Below are 19,020 nucleotides of genomic sequence, written 5' to 3'. Positions count from 1 at the left end.
TACAGTTATTCAAAAGTAACTAGCTGCCAGCACTGCAACCTCCTCATTAAGAAAAAGTAACCACGTCAGACACTGCTAACTAGCTGCCTTACTTCACGATTTGCCAAGTTCTTCCAAGCGAGCCAAGTTATTGGACCACGAATTGAGCATTCATGGAGAAGACGTCCGCGGTTATCGTTGATCTTAGTGATAACGAGGTTCCTGATGTTGAAAGTGGACAGCTGACTGCGGTGTCCAGAATTACAGTCGAAGCCGCCCATGAAGCTCTCGCCCATGACAGATCAATTTTGCGCTCAGTGGGCAGAATCATCTTCTCGGCGGTTTACTTTGCGTTCTTCACGAACATGCTGTTCACCCACATTCCGACCGCCCGCATGTACGAGCAAGCTTACGCGGTAACTTCGATCTTGGCCACATCAGGTGGCGATGCCGTCACGCCTGGCTCGCCCATCAAGTTTTACAACATTGGTCAACTCGGCGATGTCTTTGACTGGCTTACGAATGCGTTCGTCCCTGCGGTGTTCGTGACTCAGGACCAAAACGGAGTGGATTTGGGCTCAGAGGATTGGGCTCGCATTGGCTTGTTCAACAAGGCGCTTGGTGGAGTGTTGATTGAGGTATACAGCAAATCGCCAGTGGATTGCGATGGAGATGGCTCTCTCTTCAAGTTGTACCCTGTGTGTCATGTATACGAGGGCACTGAGAACGAATACAATGCGTACATGCTCATATACAGCCTGAACGCAACCGAGGCGGTGGAAGGTCTCGCTCAGTGGAAGACCTCCGATTGGATCGACAGCTCGACGGACAAAGTCGAGATTTCAGTGTTGACGTACAACGGCGAGCTCGAAGGGTATGTTGTCACCGAACTCGTATTGGAGTTCCACGCTGGTGGCTTTATCACACCGAAAGCGTTAACGAGGCCAATGATCTCGATTCCTTACGGCAAACAAAGCTCGTTTGCGAGCGACGTTCTCGTCTGGATCTGGTTTGGCGTGGCGGCAATGTGGGCGTTCTCCTGCGTTTGGGAATGGCGCAGCAAAGAGAATCGCCCTTCTCGACGACACATGATCATTCGCACGTTTGATCTGTTCGTCGTCGAAGCAGCCATGTGCGTCTTCTACGCTATCTGGGTGAGCATTGTGGTTTTACTCGACGATGCTGATTTCCAGAACTCCCTTTGGCTGCTCGCAGATCCAACCAACATCGATGTCGAGGGAACTGCAGATGACATCAATTCTCTCAACTTGGTCATCGACAACCTGAAGAACATCGCTAGTCTCACTGCGGCACTTCGAGTGGTTGGCGCCGTCATTATTGCTCTCATCGGCCTTCAGATTCTGAATCGGTTCCGTTTCCACCCGCAGCTTAACATTCTCACTCGTACTGTCGCCAACGCCCTCAAGCAGTTCGGTGCCTTCTTCGTGGTATTCATCATCATCTTCTTGACGTTCACGATCATCGGCTGCATGATCTTCGGCGACCGGGCAAAGGAGTTTTCGTCGTTGGACAACTCAATGGCGTCGTGCATCAACATGCTTTTTGGTGTGTTCGATTTCGAGACGATCAAAGAGCTCCAATTTTCTGTCGCCTTTTACTGGATCTACATGATCGTTGTGAGCCTGGTGCTGATGAACATGATGCTGGCTATTGTGCTGGACGCCTACGAACAAGTGAGCAGCGAGAGCTACAAGAAGTCCGCCAACTTGGAACTCGCCAACAGGGTGACGAGTATTTGCTGGGATCAGGTATGTGAACTGCGTATCGCGCTGTTCTCTCGTGACACTGTAATTTCTCGTGGAAAGATCAGACCACGCCAACTGGAGTTGATACTCAAACAGAAGATCAAGACCAACCCGCACACAACTCTGTCACAACAGCTACTGAAGTCACTGTTTCCAGATGCCGACATTCGGTCTGAAGATTTCCAAGCCACACTTGAGCACATTGAGCAGGGTATCATTATCCTGAATGCGCTGAAATCAGAGAATACCCCTTCGAAGAAAGAGTAGGTCTCGACAATTAGCTTGATCATACCTTGAACCTGTGAATGCATTCCAATCAAAACTTTTGCATTATTGGTTGCTGGCCGCTAGATTAACTACGCAAGCAACCAACGTACCAAAGGAAGCAGACAGCCCCAAGTGTTGATTCTGAGTTTTATCGCCAGGCAAGCAGCAGACAATTTTCCAGGCTGTCGTTGGTGTCGCAGTAGTGGACGAGGCGAGTCTTCAACTGGAGCTGCTTCAAATATGCTGCGCGGCCGGCATCTATGATGCGCTTGCACTTGCGTCCTAAAACTGCACGATCCTCTTTGCTGTAGTGCCAGCAGAACAAGCAAGCACAACGTTAGAAAAGTGACGCAGTACCGTCAGTAGAAACATTTCACGTGCCTGATGCCAAGAATGTGCTGCACCGCGTCGCCCTCAAGCCCCATACCACATGTAGTCCATGATGTCATACTAGTCAGCAGCTCAAACTCCTGCGGCTTGAACCCTTGAGCCTCGAAAAAGGATGGATTTACGTAGTCTTCCCATGCGCACACGTGATGGCAACAAAGCGCGATCGCCAGGCCCTGGAAGCTAGAGCTAACAGTGATTTCGGAAGAAGTTTCCTTGCCACCGCTAGACTCAGGCAGCGTTTGTGCGACAGCTCGAAGCGACAGATCTGTGGCCACGCCGCACAAGTGCTTGGACATGCAGACCACGGGCTTGTCCAGGATTTCTTGCATACCGGCAAAGTTCAAGTGACGGATGTCGATTTTTGCTCGCAGCGTCGTATCCTTTGCACCTTCATCACCTTTGTTATCACCGCCAATAAAACGATCAGCTTTGCCTCGCGTATGGGCCCGGTCAATGAGCACATACAGACTGTCCGGGAACATCTGAGCCAGCGCAAGCGACAGCATCCCTCTTCCAGCTCCAAGCTCCACGAAAGCTGCGTTCGAGTCTTGCAGCAGCTTCGCCTGCTCCATATGGCCGATGATCGAGGCCTGCTGCTCAATGTGTCGCAGCACGCTCTTCGACGCGCCCGCCTTCTTCTTCTCCTCAAAAAGCTGGTCGCAGCATTTGTGCTGCAGCTTCTCCAGAAGCAACTCGCCCACACAGGAATCGTACGCTGCTTCAATTCGTTTACGCAGGTCTGCAAAGTCGATAGCCACGAGCTTGTCAATGATGCCCTGTTGCTCTTGAGCTGACGGCTCCGAGTGCTCGTTCTCTTTATCCCCAGCAGGCTCTTCACTGGAGGCTGTCGAACCTTCTTCCTTGACGCTGGAGTGACTGCCAGAGTTGATATTGTGGCTGTAGTACGCCAACTTCTTCATGGCGTCCGCGTCCTTCACCCTGTTGCACACCAGCACGTGCTTGGCCAGATCGAACTCGTAGACTGTGTGCGACGCGTCCACAGGGCACGGCACGCGGCGCCTCGTGGCAGCTTTGAACTTCTGCGACTTGCTGCTCACGGCCGCGTCACTGTCGGGCAGGTGGTTGCCGCAGAAGAGCGAGCCTGGCACTCTGCAGCGTCACAACGAGTCAAAGTCTGCAATCATTTCGATACCATTAAACCTGAATTCGCACCTGGAGATATTGCAGAAGCGATTCTTGCGCACAACTTTGAACATGCAGCGATCCCATTGGGCCCCGTTCTTTGCATCGGTCTTCGCCTGCTTGCGGCGCTTCCTCTGGGCGTCGCGTGCGAGCTGCTCAGCACTGCGCTTGGCGGTCTCCATCGTCGACTGAATTATTGGAGACTGTTGCGCTGCCGTGAGGATTGGATGAAAATAAGTCTCTAAATTAATCGCATTGGATAAAAATCATTTTTGATTAGCAAAAATGGAGGAGGGCAACGCTGAGCTCCAGGTACGTTAGTGACGGCGACTGAGGCATTTACATGCTGGAATAAGGCGATTTTCAGTACTGCGTGTGTTTATTGTGTCTTACCTTGTTGCTTTGTGCGCGTTTTGCATCGCGGTAGAGCGAGGAAATCGAAGTTTTACAGGTACAGGCTCCACTACTTAGTCGGGCATTGACCTAACATTTGTGATGCATTTATGACGCAGTCCATCTTTGAGGACGAGTTCCAGCTCAAAAACGACTTGGACCAGCCGGGCGTTGCGAGATCCTTCACGATCTCAGTGCCTGGACCTCATGCCATTGTCCTCCTGGTGCACCTGCCTCAAGGGTATCCGTTCACAGACGCCCCGGTCGCTGAAGTGTACGAGTCATTGGGGCTGACAAACGCCCAGAGAAGAGAAATCCTGGAGAACCTGGTACGCTGATAGGGGAGGGATAACATTTGCTATTGACGCAACTGTTAATCTAACGACATATTTGCTCTTGGCGGTGTAGGCGGGGATCTTCGAGCGCTCGAGTGGCCAGGTGTGTCTCTACGAGTGGATTGAGGATGTGAGAGAGAAATACGTTAATGCTGAGCTGGATACTGCTCAATTGGACGCCGAGGGCAGCGATGAAGAGGGGGTTGCAGCTCACACGCACCATGATGCGGTAGAGTACTTCGAGTCGGATTCTCAAACTCTGCGTCCTCGCGTACGGACGGCGCAGCTGGTCCGCGACGTTGAGCGTGAAGCGGTGGTTGCTCCGCTCATCGTTCATGGCACTGCAGTTGTGGACCGTAAAAGTACCTTCGTCGCCCACGCGTGCCCGGTCAAATGTGTTGAGGACGTGCGCTCTTTTCTCTCGTTGCTGCTCGATGATCGCAAGATTGAGCGAGCGATCCACAACATGCTGGCGTATCGAATCATTGGCGAGTTCACCGTCAAAGACAACGACGAGGACGGTGAACACGGAGCTGGAAGTAAGCTGTCAAACCTGCTCGAGCTGCTTAAGGCCGAGAATGTGGCTGTCGTGGTAACTCGATGGTATGGTGGCATTAAACTTGGCCCTGATCGCTTCAAGCACATTAACGGGTGCGCGCGGCAAGTACTGGAGGACGGGGGCTTTCTGGACGAGGCCAACCTACATCACAGTTCCAAGAAGAGAAACAAGCGATGATGTAGTAAGCAGTGCCGTGGTCAATCATAGACGCAAACGTTGTTACTCGCCTGTTGTGAGCGACAAAACGAACTGTGTACCAAAGTGCAGTTTGACAGGAGAGTTTGTTTTATTCCTTGGTATGCCAGCAGTTTGCAAAAACAACTAATGCGTTAGCAGCTTACAAAATGCGGTTGCCAAGAGCGGACGAAATGAGCAGCAGCGCCATGTCCACAGTGATTTGAGCACCGTTGCCAGGTGCCAGCATCGGGTTGACCTCAACCATGTCCAGACCTACCAGCATGTTGGTCTCCGCCACGGCTTCAGCAACATAGTGCGCTTCACGCCACGTCAGTCCACCACGCACGCGAGTGCCCGTGGAAGGGGCTACCAGGGGGTCCACTGCGTCGATGTCGTAGCTCATGTGCAGCGGGCGCTGCTTCTTGCCACAGAGGTGGTCCAGCGCCATCTCCATCGTCTTGCCAATGCCGTAGCGGTCCACATCCTGCATCGTAAACGCCTTGATGCCCTTCTCACGGATGACCCGACGCTCGAAGTTGTCCACGTCGCGCAGGCCGACGTACACCAGTTGATCCGGTTTCATCGTGGGGCCGTTGACGAGCCATTCGAAGCCCGGGATCTTGGAGCTGTCCACCATGCCGTCCATGAGGAAGGCGATGGGCATGCCATGCATGTTTCCAGAGTCCGAGTCCGTGGGCGTGTTGATGTCAGCATGGGCGTCCACCCAAATGACGCCAGCATCCGGGTGCACCGACAGCAATCCCGCCAGCGATCCAGCCCCAATCGTGTGGTCACCTCCTAGCACCAAACAGAGTTTTCCTTCTCCCGCTTTCTGCTGGAAGACTTGGTAGAGTTGCTTGGTTCCGTTGCCCACTGTCCAGAACAACAGCAAACAAATCCCATGAGCTTCAACAACGAAAAGATACCAAGCAGTTAACACTATAATACCAGGGAAGCACTGCTTGGCTTTGCCGTAGCGGCGGTCCAGCGTCGGGTCATTGCGGGTCGGCGCCACAAAGTTGAGGTTACCCGTCTCCTCCACGGACCAGCCCAGGTCCACCAGCGTCTTGTGTAGCCCCGCTTCGCGCAGCAGATCGGGTCCGCCGTCCGTCCCGAGCAGCGGCTGGCCGTCTGCATCGCATCACCAGCAAGACAAGCGTCAAAGAGACAAAAAGATTTTCCTGGACTGATTGATACAGACACGCACACGTCATGGGTGCGCCGATGACCGAGACGGTGTGCGGCAGACTCAGCAGCGCGTTGCGGTGCTCGCCTGCGTGGATGTGCGGACGCACTTCGTCCCACTGGCGGCACGAGGAGCTCGAGATGCCGCGCTGTTGCACACGGCGTAAGGCGGAGGAGGCGCGACGCAGCATCGGATGGAGTCGAGGGAGGCGAGACGTCTACGCGGCAGATCTGAAAGTGTTTGTAGTCGTACGGGACCCCTTCAAAGTCGTTGCGATCTGTTGAGCTGATTGCGCACTTCAACCAGCGAGCGCTAATCAAACTGATTGCACTCTGCACCTAGCGAGCGCTAATCAAACGATGTGAGGCGATAACCATCGGCCTGCTGGTGTCTGCAGTGCAATTGAGCGTTCAGACAACAATTTAGCCTTTGAAAATGGTGGGTTGGTCCTGCAGACAAGCTCGTCTACATGTTGAAGGGATGCATTCTTCAACATGTAGACGAACAGTGCGGTGCCTGCTTCTTGTGCTTCTTACGACTCTGAGGCAGCAACGAAACGTCGATGAAGCCGCCGCCTTCCAGGGCCTCCCGGGCGCAGGCGTTGATGTGCTTGAAGCGATCTGGGCCGAGGTGGATACCGCCGCACCAGCGCGTGACCACCACAGCTACGTTCTCGGCTTTCGTCAGCTCCATCAGGTGCAACATCTTGCTGCCTGCGCCGTCCTCACGGTCTTCGTCGTTGTCCTTGATGGTGAAGTCGCCGGTGATTCGGTACGCGAGCATGTTGTGGCACGCGCGACTGAGCTTGCGATCGTCCAGCAGCACCGCCAAGAAGGAGCGCACATCACCAACACTGGAAATCGGACACGCGTGGCCCTGGAAGACGCTTTTGCGGTCGACGATGGTCCCGCCGTGGAAAATCAGCGGCGTGAGCTTGGCTTCACGAGCGCGGTCTCGCACTGCTTGAGCTGTTCGTGTGCGGGGGCGCAACGTGTGTGGGTCTGATGCAAAGCTAGCCGTGTCGTCTTGCTGAACTGGACGAGGGACAGTTGCAGCGATAGCGCATTCTGACTGGGGCTGCTCCTTGACTGTCTGACGGGTAGCGTGGACTTCCCGCACATCCGCGATCCACTCGTAGAGACAAACTTGTCCGTTTGAGCGGTCGAAGATAGTGTCCTGCCACAAAACGAAGTCATTAATGAAGGCAAGCGTAGTGAAAGGCGGCAACGCACAAGTTTTCCCGTGATCTGGTCACGCTGCGCGTTCGTAAGCCCTAGCGACTCGTTCACGACGGCGACTGGGGCGTCGGTGGATGGATATCCGTGTGGCAGATGAACTTGCAGTATAATGGAGTGCGGCCCTGGCACTTGGACAGTGAACGACTTCGCTCCGTCCGATTGATCAAAGTCCGCGCTCAACTGGAACTCGTCTGAGAAAATGGCCTGCGAACACGGTCCGTCAACCAGCATCTTGTGCTGTAAATTCCAGCTGCACCGCACCTGAAGCACCTCGATTTCTTCGTCTTGCATCGCTGCATTCTCCTCCCGCTGGGTCTTGCTGCACATTGCGTTCGATGGTGCTCGCAAATCCAAAAGTGAAGAGCAACACCATGGATGGGAAGCGTGTCAAGTGTCTGCACAAGTCGCAGATTATGTGTACAGGTATCAGTGACACACGAGCTATCCATCACGAGACCACCAGAAGACCATCGCGATGCCCTGGAACGCCAACAACAACCCGGCGGGCGAGATCCGCGCGCCTGCCATGGCGGCTGCGCTCCGTCGTAAGCAGCAGCAGCAGCAAGGGAACAAGGACGGAGCCGCACTCTGGACCAAGTCGCTGCGTGTTCTGGAGCTGGACGAGCTGCTGTCTCGCGACCAATTGGCGACGCTGCGTCATTGTGCTCTGATGCACCCGGAGGACTTCCCCGTTGATGCTGCCGGGGACGACGGAGCTGCGCTAGTGCACCCGAGACTGCACGCACAGTTTGTGGTGGCTGTGCGACAGCATGAGGCGGTGCCACGAGGTGCCATCGCCTTGTCCCAGCCGCAGATGATCAACCTCGAGCTGTGTACGTTCCAGACGGAGAAGTGGACGCTCTTCACGGAGCGAGTGCCGACTGTCAATGCCATGGCTATTGAGATCCGTCCGTTAGAAGAGGAGGAGACTGATATTGCTGCTCCGATCGTGACGGATGCTAAGGAATTTTCCGCTGCGTTTGCAAAGTATACGTGGCAGCGAGTGCTGACGGAGCACGAACGACTTGTAGTGCCTTTCCATGGTGGACGCTATTTCGTCCGCGTGCTGGAGATTGACGCAGAGGATGAGGACGAGACGGAGTTCACTATGCCAGACTCGTATCGTGGTCTGGTGGACGAAGATGCTGAAGTTTTCGTGTCCTCAGAGGGTGGCCAGACTTCTGCCTTTGAACTGCTAAATGCCACGCTTGTAGCCACTGCTGGTCTTGCGTCGATGCGCTCGGACGTCGTTACGGTCCTCACGAGTGATGAGGAGGAGTTTCCAGTCAAGAAGAAACTCCTGTTCCCGTGCATTAAGCTTTCGTCAGCTGTGCTTTCAGGCAAGGGTGTGCACAAGGATGCATCGACAAATATTGAGGTGGACGTGGATTGCTGCACTTTTGACCGAGTACTGCTGTATCTGGAGCATGAAGGACGCAACGATGGTACCGAGTTCCAGTTTGATCCCTCAGTCACAGACGATCTGTTGTCCGCAGCCATTACCGTCGGGTGCATTGGGCTGCAGGAAGTTTGCCAGAGACGATTTGGCGAGTTTGAGACCCGCGTCCGCAAGGATGCAATCCGCTGGGAGGAGGTCGTTCGCCGCAACGACTCTGGCGAAGTGTGGCTGGTTATGCAAGGCATGGTGTTGGATATTACGCGATGGATCCCGGAGCACCCTGGTGGATCCGAGCTAATCGCGCGAGAGGCCATGAACGTGGATTCAACAGTCATGTTCGAGATTTACCACGCTAGCCGCCAGTCATTCCGCTATCTCAAGCAGTTCTACATTGGAGAGCTCTCCGAATTCGATCTTGCGGCAATGCCTAAATCCGCAGAGCAACCCTCTGAGGCCTTCATCCAGGAGCTACTGCAGTACACAGCGTGGCGTATCAAGCCACAGGAACACACATTCAAGAGCTTTTAGACTTTAACTACACCGGGTTAAAGGTTACCGTTCACTCCTATAGTTCTTGTAGGACACTGTGGAAGATGGGGGGCATCGCGAAGTACACACAACGCCTCCGACGCGTGTGTACTAAGTTGCTGTCCCACAGCGTAATAGCCATCAAGCACCAGTTGGGCAGCTGGCGACCCCAGAGGACAGAACGTATTGTCAGCTCCACAGGCGTGTTGCTGGGGGTCCGGAGATGCAACACCGCACCAGTACCCAGGAGAGCAGGCTGCACAGACTTTGCCATTTCGCGAGTACGATCCTGCCGGGCAAGGTGATTGCATCGCTGACGTTGACCCACGTGGACAGACGTATCCATCCTGGCATTTGCCCGTGCACGTCTTGGTCGCGAGACCGGGCGTGGCTCCGTAAGTGCCTTCAGGACACAGATATTGAACACCAGCGGTGCAATAGCTTCCAGCTGGGCATATTGTTTCGTCTGGTCGAAGCCCTGCTTGTGTTGCGACTGTGAAGTACCCAGTGGCGACAGCAATGGGAACTGACGAGCCTTGGCGGCAAAATGATGCCCGCGACGTACACGGCTGCAGTTTGTAGTTTGCCGTTCCTACCGGACTGAAAGTAAACACGGGAAGATCCGTTAGACCACGACGATATGAAAGAATGCGGGGACGTTGACGTCCCTACCAAAAGTAGCCAGCAGGGCATGGCGCGGTGCAAGTTGCAGTCGGCAAACCTTCGCTGTCACCGTAAGTTCCAGCAGGACAAAGCCTTTTGACGCCACCAATGCAGAATGACCCCTTTTCGCAAATGTGCTGATCTGATCGAGTGGTTTGGTTCCGAACGGCAAGTTGGCTGCCTTCAACATACTGCAGGGCTAGTTGCTCTCCTGTCGCGGTCGTCCCCCAGTACGCCTTCCAGGTCGTGTAGTATCCTGGAGTTGCAGTGGTTGGCAGTGGAGAGCCTTTGGGGCAAAACTGACTCACTGCTCCACATTCCAAGGGCACTGTTGCCGCAAGCGGGCAGTAAAACCCTGGTGGGCATGGTGAAGGAAGGCACGAAAGCACACCATTGACTGGAGAACATGTACTCGAGCATGCTTGAGTCATGAGACCCTGTGTAGCTCCATAGATCCCAATAGGGCAAGCGACCGGAACGATTGTCCCCTTCTCACTGTTCCAAGCAAAGTAATCAGTAAATATCAGTGTATCAACACGCTGCAAGTTGAAAAACGTACCAGTAGTGCCCGATTGGGCAGAGTCCGCTGCATCGAGCATTGGTTAGACCAAGTTCACCCCCATAGGTTCCAGCGGGACATGGGATCGGCACGGATGTTGCCTCGGGGCAGTACGACCCCATCAGACACGGAGCAGAGCATGCTGGGGTTGTGAGTCTCGTGGATTCACCAAACACCCCAGCAGGACAGGCTCGGCGGATCCCGAAGACGCAGTAGTATCCCTTCTCGCAGCGTATTTGCTGTCCTGCACCACTTTTCGAGCTGTATTGATCGGTTGGAAACGTGATTGTGTAGTATCCCGTGTCTACCCTCCGACGCTCCCCACTCCCTGCGGGGCAGTAGTAGGTGGAGGTGCCGCAAGGCTTTTCTCGTGGTGAGGTCGACCCCTCGGGGCAAACGAACCCACCCGTACACTGTCCGGAGCACGACGATGAAGTGAGTCCTGGTGTGGAGCCGAAGGTGCCTCCGGGGCATCGCGAACACTTGGTGCCGTCAAAATACGTGCCAGCATTGCAAGCGAGCGCCTCGGTTGTGTGGATCACGGCAGTCGTAGCAATGGCGCAGCATACCGCAGCTACCAATCTTCCCATGAGGGATCTCGAATGTTTGAAGAGACGCGACCAGTAGCTTGGCACTTGTGAGCTCGAAGTCACCAGCACGATGGAGCAGAAGCCACAATACAGGAAGCAGTTAAGCCGAGCGAGCAACTTATGGCAAGACTTCTTGAAGGCAGCGAAAGCTTGAAGCAGCTCAAGTTGCCAACTGCTGCGAACTTCAACTGGAGCTATGACAAGAGTTCTCCGAATTGAAGGTGAAGTTCAATACCGATTGTGCGCCAAAGCTAGGATTCGCCCCTCTCTCATTTCCTGGTGAAACACAAGAGCTACATGGAGAAGGTCATTCGAGCGACTTTGATTGTAAACCGCTCTTTTGGTCCGCCGTTTTGATTGTAACTCTACAGCATCACTGCATTGGCTAACACCTCCGCTTCAAGGATACCCTGTAGGTGGAGTCGCTTGTACATGTACGTCGACCAAGTGTCCGTGCAAAGCCTGCCTTTACGTTGTGTCGGAATCCTCTGCAAGCACAAACACGACACTGCCGTTCGTCTGCGGCAATACGAATTTTTTACAAGTCGCACGGACGATCGAACGCTCGGATGGTGCTCATGAAAATCCACCGCTAAGGAATTGAATGTCGTTAGCGGTGGGGCTACAATTGCGATCACCCGGGGGGCTCGCATCACCAGCACTGCCTTGGATGTTGAGGCACTGCAACTACTGCAGGCCCAGTTCACGGCCTCGGAGCTCTGCATGGTGCACCGGACGGATCTCGCTGATGCTGCTCGCTTCAACTTTGCTGACCAGTGGGGGCTCAACCCTGCTGACCCCACGTGCACAAAGCCCACGAGCTGGGGACGCTGCGAAAATCCATCGGCTGTCGCGATCGCAACGAGCATTTGACAATTCTTAGCTGTGCTCCCCCGAATTGGTAACGTCCCCAAACTTCACGGTGTACGTTCCCCAGGGCTGTGGGCTGCGTGCAGCAATGGGAAGTGACACGGAAGATTGCAGTGGGAATTGTGTTCTGCATTGCACACGTCGTTCCATGCAGACTGCGGCGGCCTGGTCAGCTCGCACCAGTGTTGGTGACGCGTAGTAACATCGGAGACCGCGCCGACGGTGCAAATCGTCAAGCGTGGATGAATGCCAGCCAAGCTAATGCCGGGGCAGAAACACGCGTATTTTCTGCGTTCGGTTGTGAAAGGGGGGACCGCATGGCCATTGGCCAAAATAGGGGATTTGACGCGCGCCCATTGGTAGATCAGACCGCGTGTGACTTTCATCAACGACGATGCTTGTCGAGTTCACGCCGCATCTTGGCGCTTGTCCGGCACTGGACCAATTCCCATTTTTCCAACGCGGAAAAGGATCCACGTAGCTCTGCTGCTTGCAGCGAGCTCGTACCAACCCAGCGAATCCCCTCGGGACTCTATTTCCGGCCCTCGCTATTACTAGCTCGGTCGTATCTCGAAAGACCGGCGCACCGAGAACCATCCGAACACCTTTAGAAGCCAGCAACCCTGTCGCCAATTCCGTCGCAGCCACTCGCCAAGACACCACCTTCGACAAACACATGAGCTGGGTCCACAAGTACGACGTGGCCGTGCCCTCCTACCAGGTCACGGACGGCAAAGTCTTCTTCGCACTCAAGCTCACCAAGCGAGATGCCAACGGCGTGTGCACCACGCTACGCTCGTACTCACAGTTCCGCCGTCTGTGGAAGACGCTGCGGGAGCGTGTGAACGAGCCGAAGCACCGCCACCACCTGACGCTCAGCCTCGCGCACAAATGCCATTGCGCCAAGGACCACTGCGAGTTTGACGGCCTGTACCCGCTGCTGCGGTCGTTCCCGTTCCCGTCGCGCTGCTCACTGCGCTCCAAGCTCTCGGGACTCGACCACGCCGTCGTTAATGAGCGCCGTGATGCGTTCGCGGCCTTCGTGACGCTTTTACACGACTTCTTTGGCACCTTCACCAGTGCCACATTGCGGGACAAGCTGCAGGACGGCAGCTGTTTCGTGCTCAAGACGTATGCCAACTTCCTGGGCGCCAATGAGCACTTCCCCACCGACGCCTCGGCGGCGCTGCACCGCCCGCTCGCCTTGAACGGGTGGAGGCAGCAATGCGCCGAGCAGATGCTTAGCCAAGATGAAGAAGAGGAAGGCGTTCCTGAGCTAAGTGAGGTGCATCTTGGTGCTCCACGTGCTGTCGAGCCTCGAATGGAAGAGGACTCGACGCCTACGTCAAGTGAAGAGAACGACGTAGAACCTGACCGCATGACGCTCCCGTCCCTGCAAGTGAAGGCCGTGCGCGTCCACACCATGCACTCGTTCATGGAGGAGTTCTGCGAGCACGTACTGAACCAGTTCGCCAACGACATCGAGGAGTTGCGCTCACCCGAGCTCACCCAGGCTCGCCGCTGGGAGCTTTGTCTGTATGTGGCGTGCCGTATCGGCCACTTGTACGCCGTGCAGCTCATCTTGTTCAATTACGCCGACGCCAACACGGCCATGGCCGATGGGTCTTCGTGTCTGCACATCGCGGCCCGCATGGGACGCACAGACGTTGTGTCTCTGTTGCTGGACGAGGGCGCAGACGTCAACAAGGCGAACGATGCTGGTGTGACCCCGCTCATCGCAGCGTGCCGCAACGGATGCGTCGACGTCGTGAAGCTGCTACTGGAGGCTGGTGCCAAGGTATCCGCTTGCAGCAAGCGCGGCACTTACCCTCTTCATGCCGCCATTGTCTCGCAGAACATCGAGATCGTCTCGCTGCTCGTCGAGCACGGCGCGAACGTGAATGTCATGACAGCGAGTGGCATCACCCCGCTGCACTTTGCGGCCAAACTGGGCTCGTTGGCGATCTCCGAGTTTCTGCTGCGCCACGACGCCGACCCCGAGAAGCGCACCAAGAACGACAGCGACGCCATGATGATCGCGGAGGCCAACGGCCACGCCACCATCTGCGAGCTGTTCCAGCGGTTCTCGGGCTTTGTCACCAACGAGCAAGTGGGATCAGACTACGTGCTCAACATTAGCGAGACCGACAAGTCTTCGGACATGGTGCGCATGCTCTCGCAGCGTCGCCTGTCCCGAGCTGCAGCCTAGAGGAGGACGACACGCAGCTCTCCTTTCAAGGCAAACCCTATCTATATAAGCCGCACGCGGCCAACTACGCTCGGTCGAAGAGCGTAGTGGCATGGCCGCACGCCGCACTATTTATTCATATTGTAGCAGAGCAATACACATGACACTCTTTTCACAAGATTTGGCAAAAGGCAAGTTGAAGTGACGAATTCCAATCGATCTGATTCTGGTAGGCTTCACTCCATCTGCGGCTATCCAGAAGACTGGATCAACTGGATTCCTGTTGATGAGAGGATGGCCGAGGCACGTTCTACTTGTGGACAATCAGCCAAAGTTTCGGGTCCCGAGACATCAAACCCATCAGACCCGTTTCTGGTGTTTCTAAAAGCAGCAGTCCTCAAGAAGCCTCGCGTCAATCACTCGCCATGGCGGACAGCGACAGCGACGATGAGCTCATGAGCCGCCTGGCAGGCGGCTTCGCGGTGTCGGCGGGCGAGGACTGCGCCTACTGTGCGACGCCCAACGCGTCGCTACCCTGCACCATCTGCAACGAAGCGTCCTACTGCAGCGAAGTACGTCAGCATATATTCCGACTAAGAAACGGTGGATTATCACTAACTGAGGATGGAATATGACTATGTGGAATATGACTAGACATGCAAGAGAAGACATGCGAGAGCGCACCGCAACCTCTGCATCAAGCGGCGCATGGAGAAGGAGGCAGCCAATGAGGAGGAAGAGGACGAGTCGGACGAGGAGGAGGAGGAGAGCGACTCTGAGAGCGAAGACGTGGCCCACGCTCCGCTCGCGACCATGGGAGTCCCTGGCCTCACGCCCCAGCAGGTCAAGAAGCTGCTGGAGCTGGCGTCCAAAGCGGACGTCGTGACGACCAGCTCGTCCATTGACAAGCTACAGAGACAGATCTCCCAGCTCATGGCCGACAAGAAGAACGGAGCAGTGAGCAGAGAGAGAGGAGCGTCCGGCGCCAGCTTGAAGGAGATCAAGGCGCTGCACGAAAAGCTCAACGAGCTGGAGAAGAAGACGCAGACGTACGCAGGAGGCGCGAGGAGTGTGTACACTGCACTGCTGGTGAAGGACGACCCCGACTTTGCCAAGTACTTCAAGCTCAAGGGAATGGACATGCCGGTGGATCAGATCAAGACGAAGATGGAGGCGGACGGCGTCAATCCGTCACTGTTGGATACACCCGACGCTGTGTCGCCGAACGACCCGGGCGTACGTACAAAACGAGGTTGTCTTGTTGGCACGAGGACTTATGCAGGGTCTGGTGTTTATTTATTATTTTTACAGCCAGAGAAGGGTGCTTACATCCCGATGACCGTGGCGGACGATCCTGCATTCAAGAAGTACTTCAAGTTGAAGAGTATGGACATGCCCATGGGTCAGATCAAGATAAAAATGGAGGCCGACGGCGTGGACCCCAAGTTGCTGGACAACCCGAATCAAGTGTCACCGAACGACCTTGGCGTGAGTTTGTCCACTGTTGTGAAGCATCAAGCATGTGTTATCTGACCGTTTTGGCTATGTTTTCTGTTCTTGCAGCCACCGTTGCAAATCTCGTCAGGATATCCGTCGAATGGAATGGCACCGCTGTCTCCACCCCAAGGATCTAGTGGCGGCTTCAGCTGGCCCTCAATGTCTGCTCCAGCGCCTGTTGTCCCGTACGAACCACTTCTTGTAAAAGATGATCCACAGCTCAAGAAGTACTTCAAACTGCGGCAAATGGGCATGCCTGACGAGCAGATCAAGCTCAAAATGAAGGCGGACGAGATGGATCCCGATCTACTTGACCGTCCAGATGCCGTTTCTCCCAACGACCCTGGTGTAAGTGACCTACTTTGGTACAGCTTTCTTGTTTGTCTTGTCAATGTTTACGTAGTTCTAAATCGTGCTTGCATTATCAGCCGCCTGCTCAAGCGCCAGCCTCACCAACTGGCCCTGTCTCAATGGAGCAGCTCTTCAGTATTCTAATGCAACACCAGCAGATTATCCAACAAGGTAAGTTGGCTGTTAGGTGCGTTGTTGTCGTTTGCTTGCATACTGATGTGTGCGTGTGTTCACGGGATCAATACAGTGTCAAATGGTGGTGGCTTGGCGAACGGTGCGCGTGGTCGCGGGAGCAGCGGTGGTGCTACAATAGATGGCATGCCACCGCGGTCAGTAGAGGATCAGATGGCGCAGGAGCTGGCCGCCGCGGAAAGTGCTATCGACGACATCTTTGGTGATGAATCCCAGCAATCAAAGGGACCCGTTGGTATGAGTATGATCGAGCAGCTCGAGAAGAAAGCGCGAAAGGAGAGCAACAAAAAGCTCGTTGACAATCGAGAGGAAGTCAACCGCTTGGTTGCGGAACTACTGACTACGAAGCTGTCCACCGACGAAGTAGCGATCACCTTCTACAAAGCAATCGCTCCGAAGTTGGAGGAATATGGGCTTGCGCTCGGAACTGACTCCGTCCAGTCCTGGTCATCGCGTCTGCTCATCAAGAACAAGGAAACGCGGGACTGGTACTACTCAGAACAGGAGCGGTTAGATGCTGGCAAGGCGTACGGACGTCTGTGGGGGCTTTCGTTCCTGGAACGCGATGCTGGCCAGTTGATCGCAAAGCGCGCACAGATTCTAAACGCTCCTGCAACAATGCGTGCAATCGCCAAGGGTAAGCCAGAACTGATCGACAAGTTCACACAGCTGCTGAAGGACACAGTGAAACTCAAACACAAAGTATTTAAGAGCGGCTCGTATGCCTCGGAAGTACGGCAACTGCACGAGCTCAACATCCCTGAGCGCTTTGAGGAGCATGGCACTGCGCTCCTTGACTCCACAATAGTGCTTGCTGATGCGTCGATGGATTTAGCCGATGAGGAATTCCGGTCGTTGGAGAATGCTACTCGAGCTAAGAAGATCCGAGCATTGGCTGTGGTGCACGTCGCTGAGAAGGCAGCCACGTTGGTGGGCATCGTCAAGAAGATTGGCGCCAGCGGAGTCAATGAACTGCGTCTCCGGGATTTGGAGGCAACCGTAGCGAAGGTCAAGGAAGTGTACTTATCAGGCGAAAAGGAAGAGGAAGAAGAAGACGATGTGCTATAAGGAAACATGCGATGTCTTCCTTGAACAAGACGCAGCGCGCCGGCGTATGGCGTAGGCAGAAGGGTATTTACCGCGGTAAGTACGTAGGAAACACTAACACGCCTACAAGCACCCACATTCCGATCAAAATCAATCTATTTCTCGATGGCCAGCATGTCAATGTCAAGCTTTCTACTGCCGAACCTGGCCGAAGAGCGAGCGGAAAAGCTCGTCCACGTCCATCTCCGGCTTGGGGTAAGGCTCCGGGAACATAAAGTTCTCGAGCTTGGGGTGCACCGTGTAGCGCAATTGGCGGCCCTTGCTCGCCTTGCGGTTCACGATTTTCTTTTTCTTGCGGTGAGTGCGCCTCACCATGGCGTCCTGCCCAGCGCCACCTCCACCACTCTCGATAAACTCCTTCAGAAGCTGCTGGTAAAAATCAGAGTCGTCGTACATGAGCTCATCCAGCAGGTCTTGAGCTCCGTCTGTGGCCTCGTCCTCTGGTACATCAAGCGGCGCATGTGCCTTTCGCTTGACTCGCTGGGGATCCACGAGCACCGACTCTACTTGCGCAAGGATATCTTGGTTCACAGCCTTGAACTTCTTCGCCTGGCTGTTCTTGCCTCCTGCCGCTAGGTCGGTCTTGCGCGTGTATGTGTTGAGAATCTCGTTGTACTGAGGAAGGATCGTGCGGTTGTTAGCATTGATCTCCTGCCATAAGTCATCGCACGTGCGCTTGCGTTTCTTGGTGGGTGCGTCACCCGCACTCAGCTCAGGTACATTGCACAGTTTCTCCTGCAGTGCAGACACGGCGTCGATGCTCTTGTACAGCTGAGCAACCACCTCCTCCTTAGTCTTCGTAGCTGCTTCCTCATCCGTCGTCTCTCCGTCCGTCTCATGTGCCGTTACATCCTTTGCCGTTGTCAGCAGACGCTTGGCGTAGATCTGTACTTCCAAACAGCGCTCCCAGATGATCTTCTGGTTCCTCACGTGCTGCGCCTTCTCCACGACCTTCTCGCTGTCCTGCGCGCTCATGAGCCGTGCCGAATCCTCCTTCTGGAAGCCGCGGATGAGCATCTCCGCGCTCTTGTCCTCTTCATCTCCTTCGCTCTCTTCTTCTTCTTCTTCTTCAACCTCCTCTTCTTCGACCTCTTCTTCTTCATCTTCCGACGCTCCGAACGGCTCAGCATCGGACCACTCGGCCATTGCATCTTCGTCTGGTGACTCCAGTCCATCCTCCGTTAGTTCCTTGCGCTTCACCACTTTGCCCGCGTACTCGGCGCTCTCCAGCGCGTCCCAGTTCTTGACGCGCAGAGCCGACGCCTTCTCGCGCTGCTTGCCTCCTTTGCGCTCTGCCTGCAGTCGCTGTTTGCGGGACGAGCGCAGCCGCGTTGCATCCTGCACCTCTGCATCGGAATCCGACGCCGCATCCGCGTGCACCACCGCTCGCGTGCCGTCGTCGAAGTCATCGGCCTCGTCGATGTTGAACTCGTCGCGCGCCATCTTCGAGCGTCCTCCGCCAGGCGATAGTCTAGTGCGTTGGTGCTCGTGGCAGTAATGGTTTTCTGCCAATGACAACAGTTTGCATGGCATTGTATTTCAACGAATCAAATACGTTTATTCGTCCACACCAATCAAACGCCAGAAATTACTGTTGGATACAACTTATGATTGTTATTGTGTCGTTTACAGTGCCGCTTGAA

General features: G+C 55.0%; 9 protein-coding genes across 9 annotated transcripts; 5 read left to right on the top strand and 4 right to left on the bottom strand.

Moving 5' to 3' along the window:
• Positions 1–152: 152 nt before the first annotated feature.
• KRP23_6612 (Polycystin-2) lies at positions 153–2,012 on the top strand (the record flags this gene model as incomplete). The annotated part of the gene is made up of 1 exon (XM_067891825.1): positions 153–2,012. The coding sequence occupies one exon, from the start codon at positions 153–155 to the stop codon at positions 2,010–2,012; it is 1,860 nt and encodes a 619-aa protein (XP_067746144.1).
• Positions 2,013–2,160: 148 nt separating this feature from the next.
• Positions 2,161–3,727, bottom strand: KRP23_6611 (tRNA:m(4)X modification enzyme TRM13-like protein; the record flags this gene model as incomplete). The annotated part of the gene is made up of 3 exons (XM_067891824.1): positions 2,161–2,317; positions 2,394–3,512; positions 3,576–3,727. 3 exons carry the CDS (start codon positions 3,725–3,727, stop codon positions 2,161–2,163), a joined length of 1,428 nt encoding a protein of 475 aa, XP_067746143.1.
• A 103-nt stretch (positions 3,728–3,830) lies between these two features.
• KRP23_6610 (Protein IMPACT) lies at positions 3,831–5,009 on the top strand (the record flags this gene model as incomplete). The annotated part of the gene is made up of 4 exons (XM_067891821.1): positions 3,831–3,857; positions 3,973–3,996; positions 4,058–4,267; positions 4,347–5,009. The coding sequence occupies 4 exons, from the start codon at positions 3,831–3,833 to the stop codon at positions 5,007–5,009; spliced, it is 924 nt and encodes a 307-aa protein (XP_067746142.1).
• Positions 5,010–5,169: 160 nt separating this feature from the next.
• On the bottom strand, positions 5,170–6,385 carry KRP23_6609 (Arginase-2, mitochondrial; the record flags this gene model as incomplete). Its single annotated transcript, XM_067891820.1, has 3 exons — positions 5,170–5,882; positions 5,958–6,140; positions 6,217–6,385. The coding sequence occupies 3 exons, from the start codon at positions 6,383–6,385 to the stop codon at positions 5,170–5,172; spliced, it is 1,065 nt and encodes a 354-aa protein (XP_067746141.1).
• Positions 6,386–6,684: 299 nt separating this feature from the next.
• KRP23_6608 (Protein IMPACT) lies at positions 6,685–7,760 on the bottom strand (the record flags this gene model as incomplete). Its single annotated transcript, XM_067891819.1, has 2 exons — positions 6,685–7,371; positions 7,428–7,760. 2 exons carry the CDS (start codon positions 7,758–7,760, stop codon positions 6,685–6,687), a joined length of 1,020 nt encoding a protein of 339 aa, XP_067746140.1.
• Positions 7,761–7,908: 148 nt separating this feature from the next.
• Positions 7,909–9,360, top strand: KRP23_6607 (Cytochrome b5 type B; the record flags this gene model as incomplete). Its single annotated transcript, XM_067891818.1, has 1 exon — positions 7,909–9,360. The coding sequence occupies one exon, from the start codon at positions 7,909–7,911 to the stop codon at positions 9,358–9,360; it is 1,452 nt and encodes a 483-aa protein (XP_067746139.1).
• Positions 9,361–12,718: 3,358 nt separating this feature from the next.
• Positions 12,719–14,251, top strand: KRP23_6606 (Ankyrin-2; the record flags this gene model as incomplete). The annotated part of the gene is made up of 1 exon (XM_067891817.1): positions 12,719–14,251. The coding sequence occupies one exon, from the start codon at positions 12,719–12,721 to the stop codon at positions 14,249–14,251; it is 1,533 nt and encodes a 510-aa protein (XP_067746138.1).
• Positions 14,252–14,655: 404 nt separating this feature from the next.
• On the top strand, positions 14,656–17,338 carry KRP23_6605 (uncharacterized protein; the record flags this gene model as incomplete). Its single annotated transcript, XM_067891816.1, has 6 exons — positions 14,656–14,802; positions 14,885–15,466; positions 15,542–15,718; positions 15,794–16,075; positions 16,156–16,249; positions 16,326–17,338. The coding sequence occupies 6 exons, from the start codon at positions 14,656–14,658 to the stop codon at positions 17,336–17,338; spliced, it is 2,295 nt and encodes a 764-aa protein (XP_067746137.1).
• Positions 17,339–17,509: 171 nt separating this feature from the next.
• Positions 17,510–18,820, bottom strand: KRP23_6604 (uncharacterized protein; the record flags this gene model as incomplete). Its single annotated transcript, XM_067891815.1, has 1 exon — positions 17,510–18,820. The coding sequence occupies one exon, from the start codon at positions 18,818–18,820 to the stop codon at positions 17,510–17,512; it is 1,311 nt and encodes a 436-aa protein (XP_067746136.1).
• Between the last annotated feature and the right edge of the window lie 200 nt (positions 18,821–19,020).

The sequence above is a fragment of the Phytophthora ramorum genome (assembly GCF_020800215.1).
Source record: "Phytophthora ramorum isolate Pr-102 chromosome Unknown Phyram_PR-102_s0005, whole genome shotgun sequence".
NCBI classification, from domain to species: domain Eukaryota; phylum Oomycota; class Peronosporomycetes; order Peronosporales; family Peronosporaceae; genus Phytophthora; species Phytophthora ramorum.
This window is presented reverse-complemented; position numbering and strand designations above follow the sequence as displayed.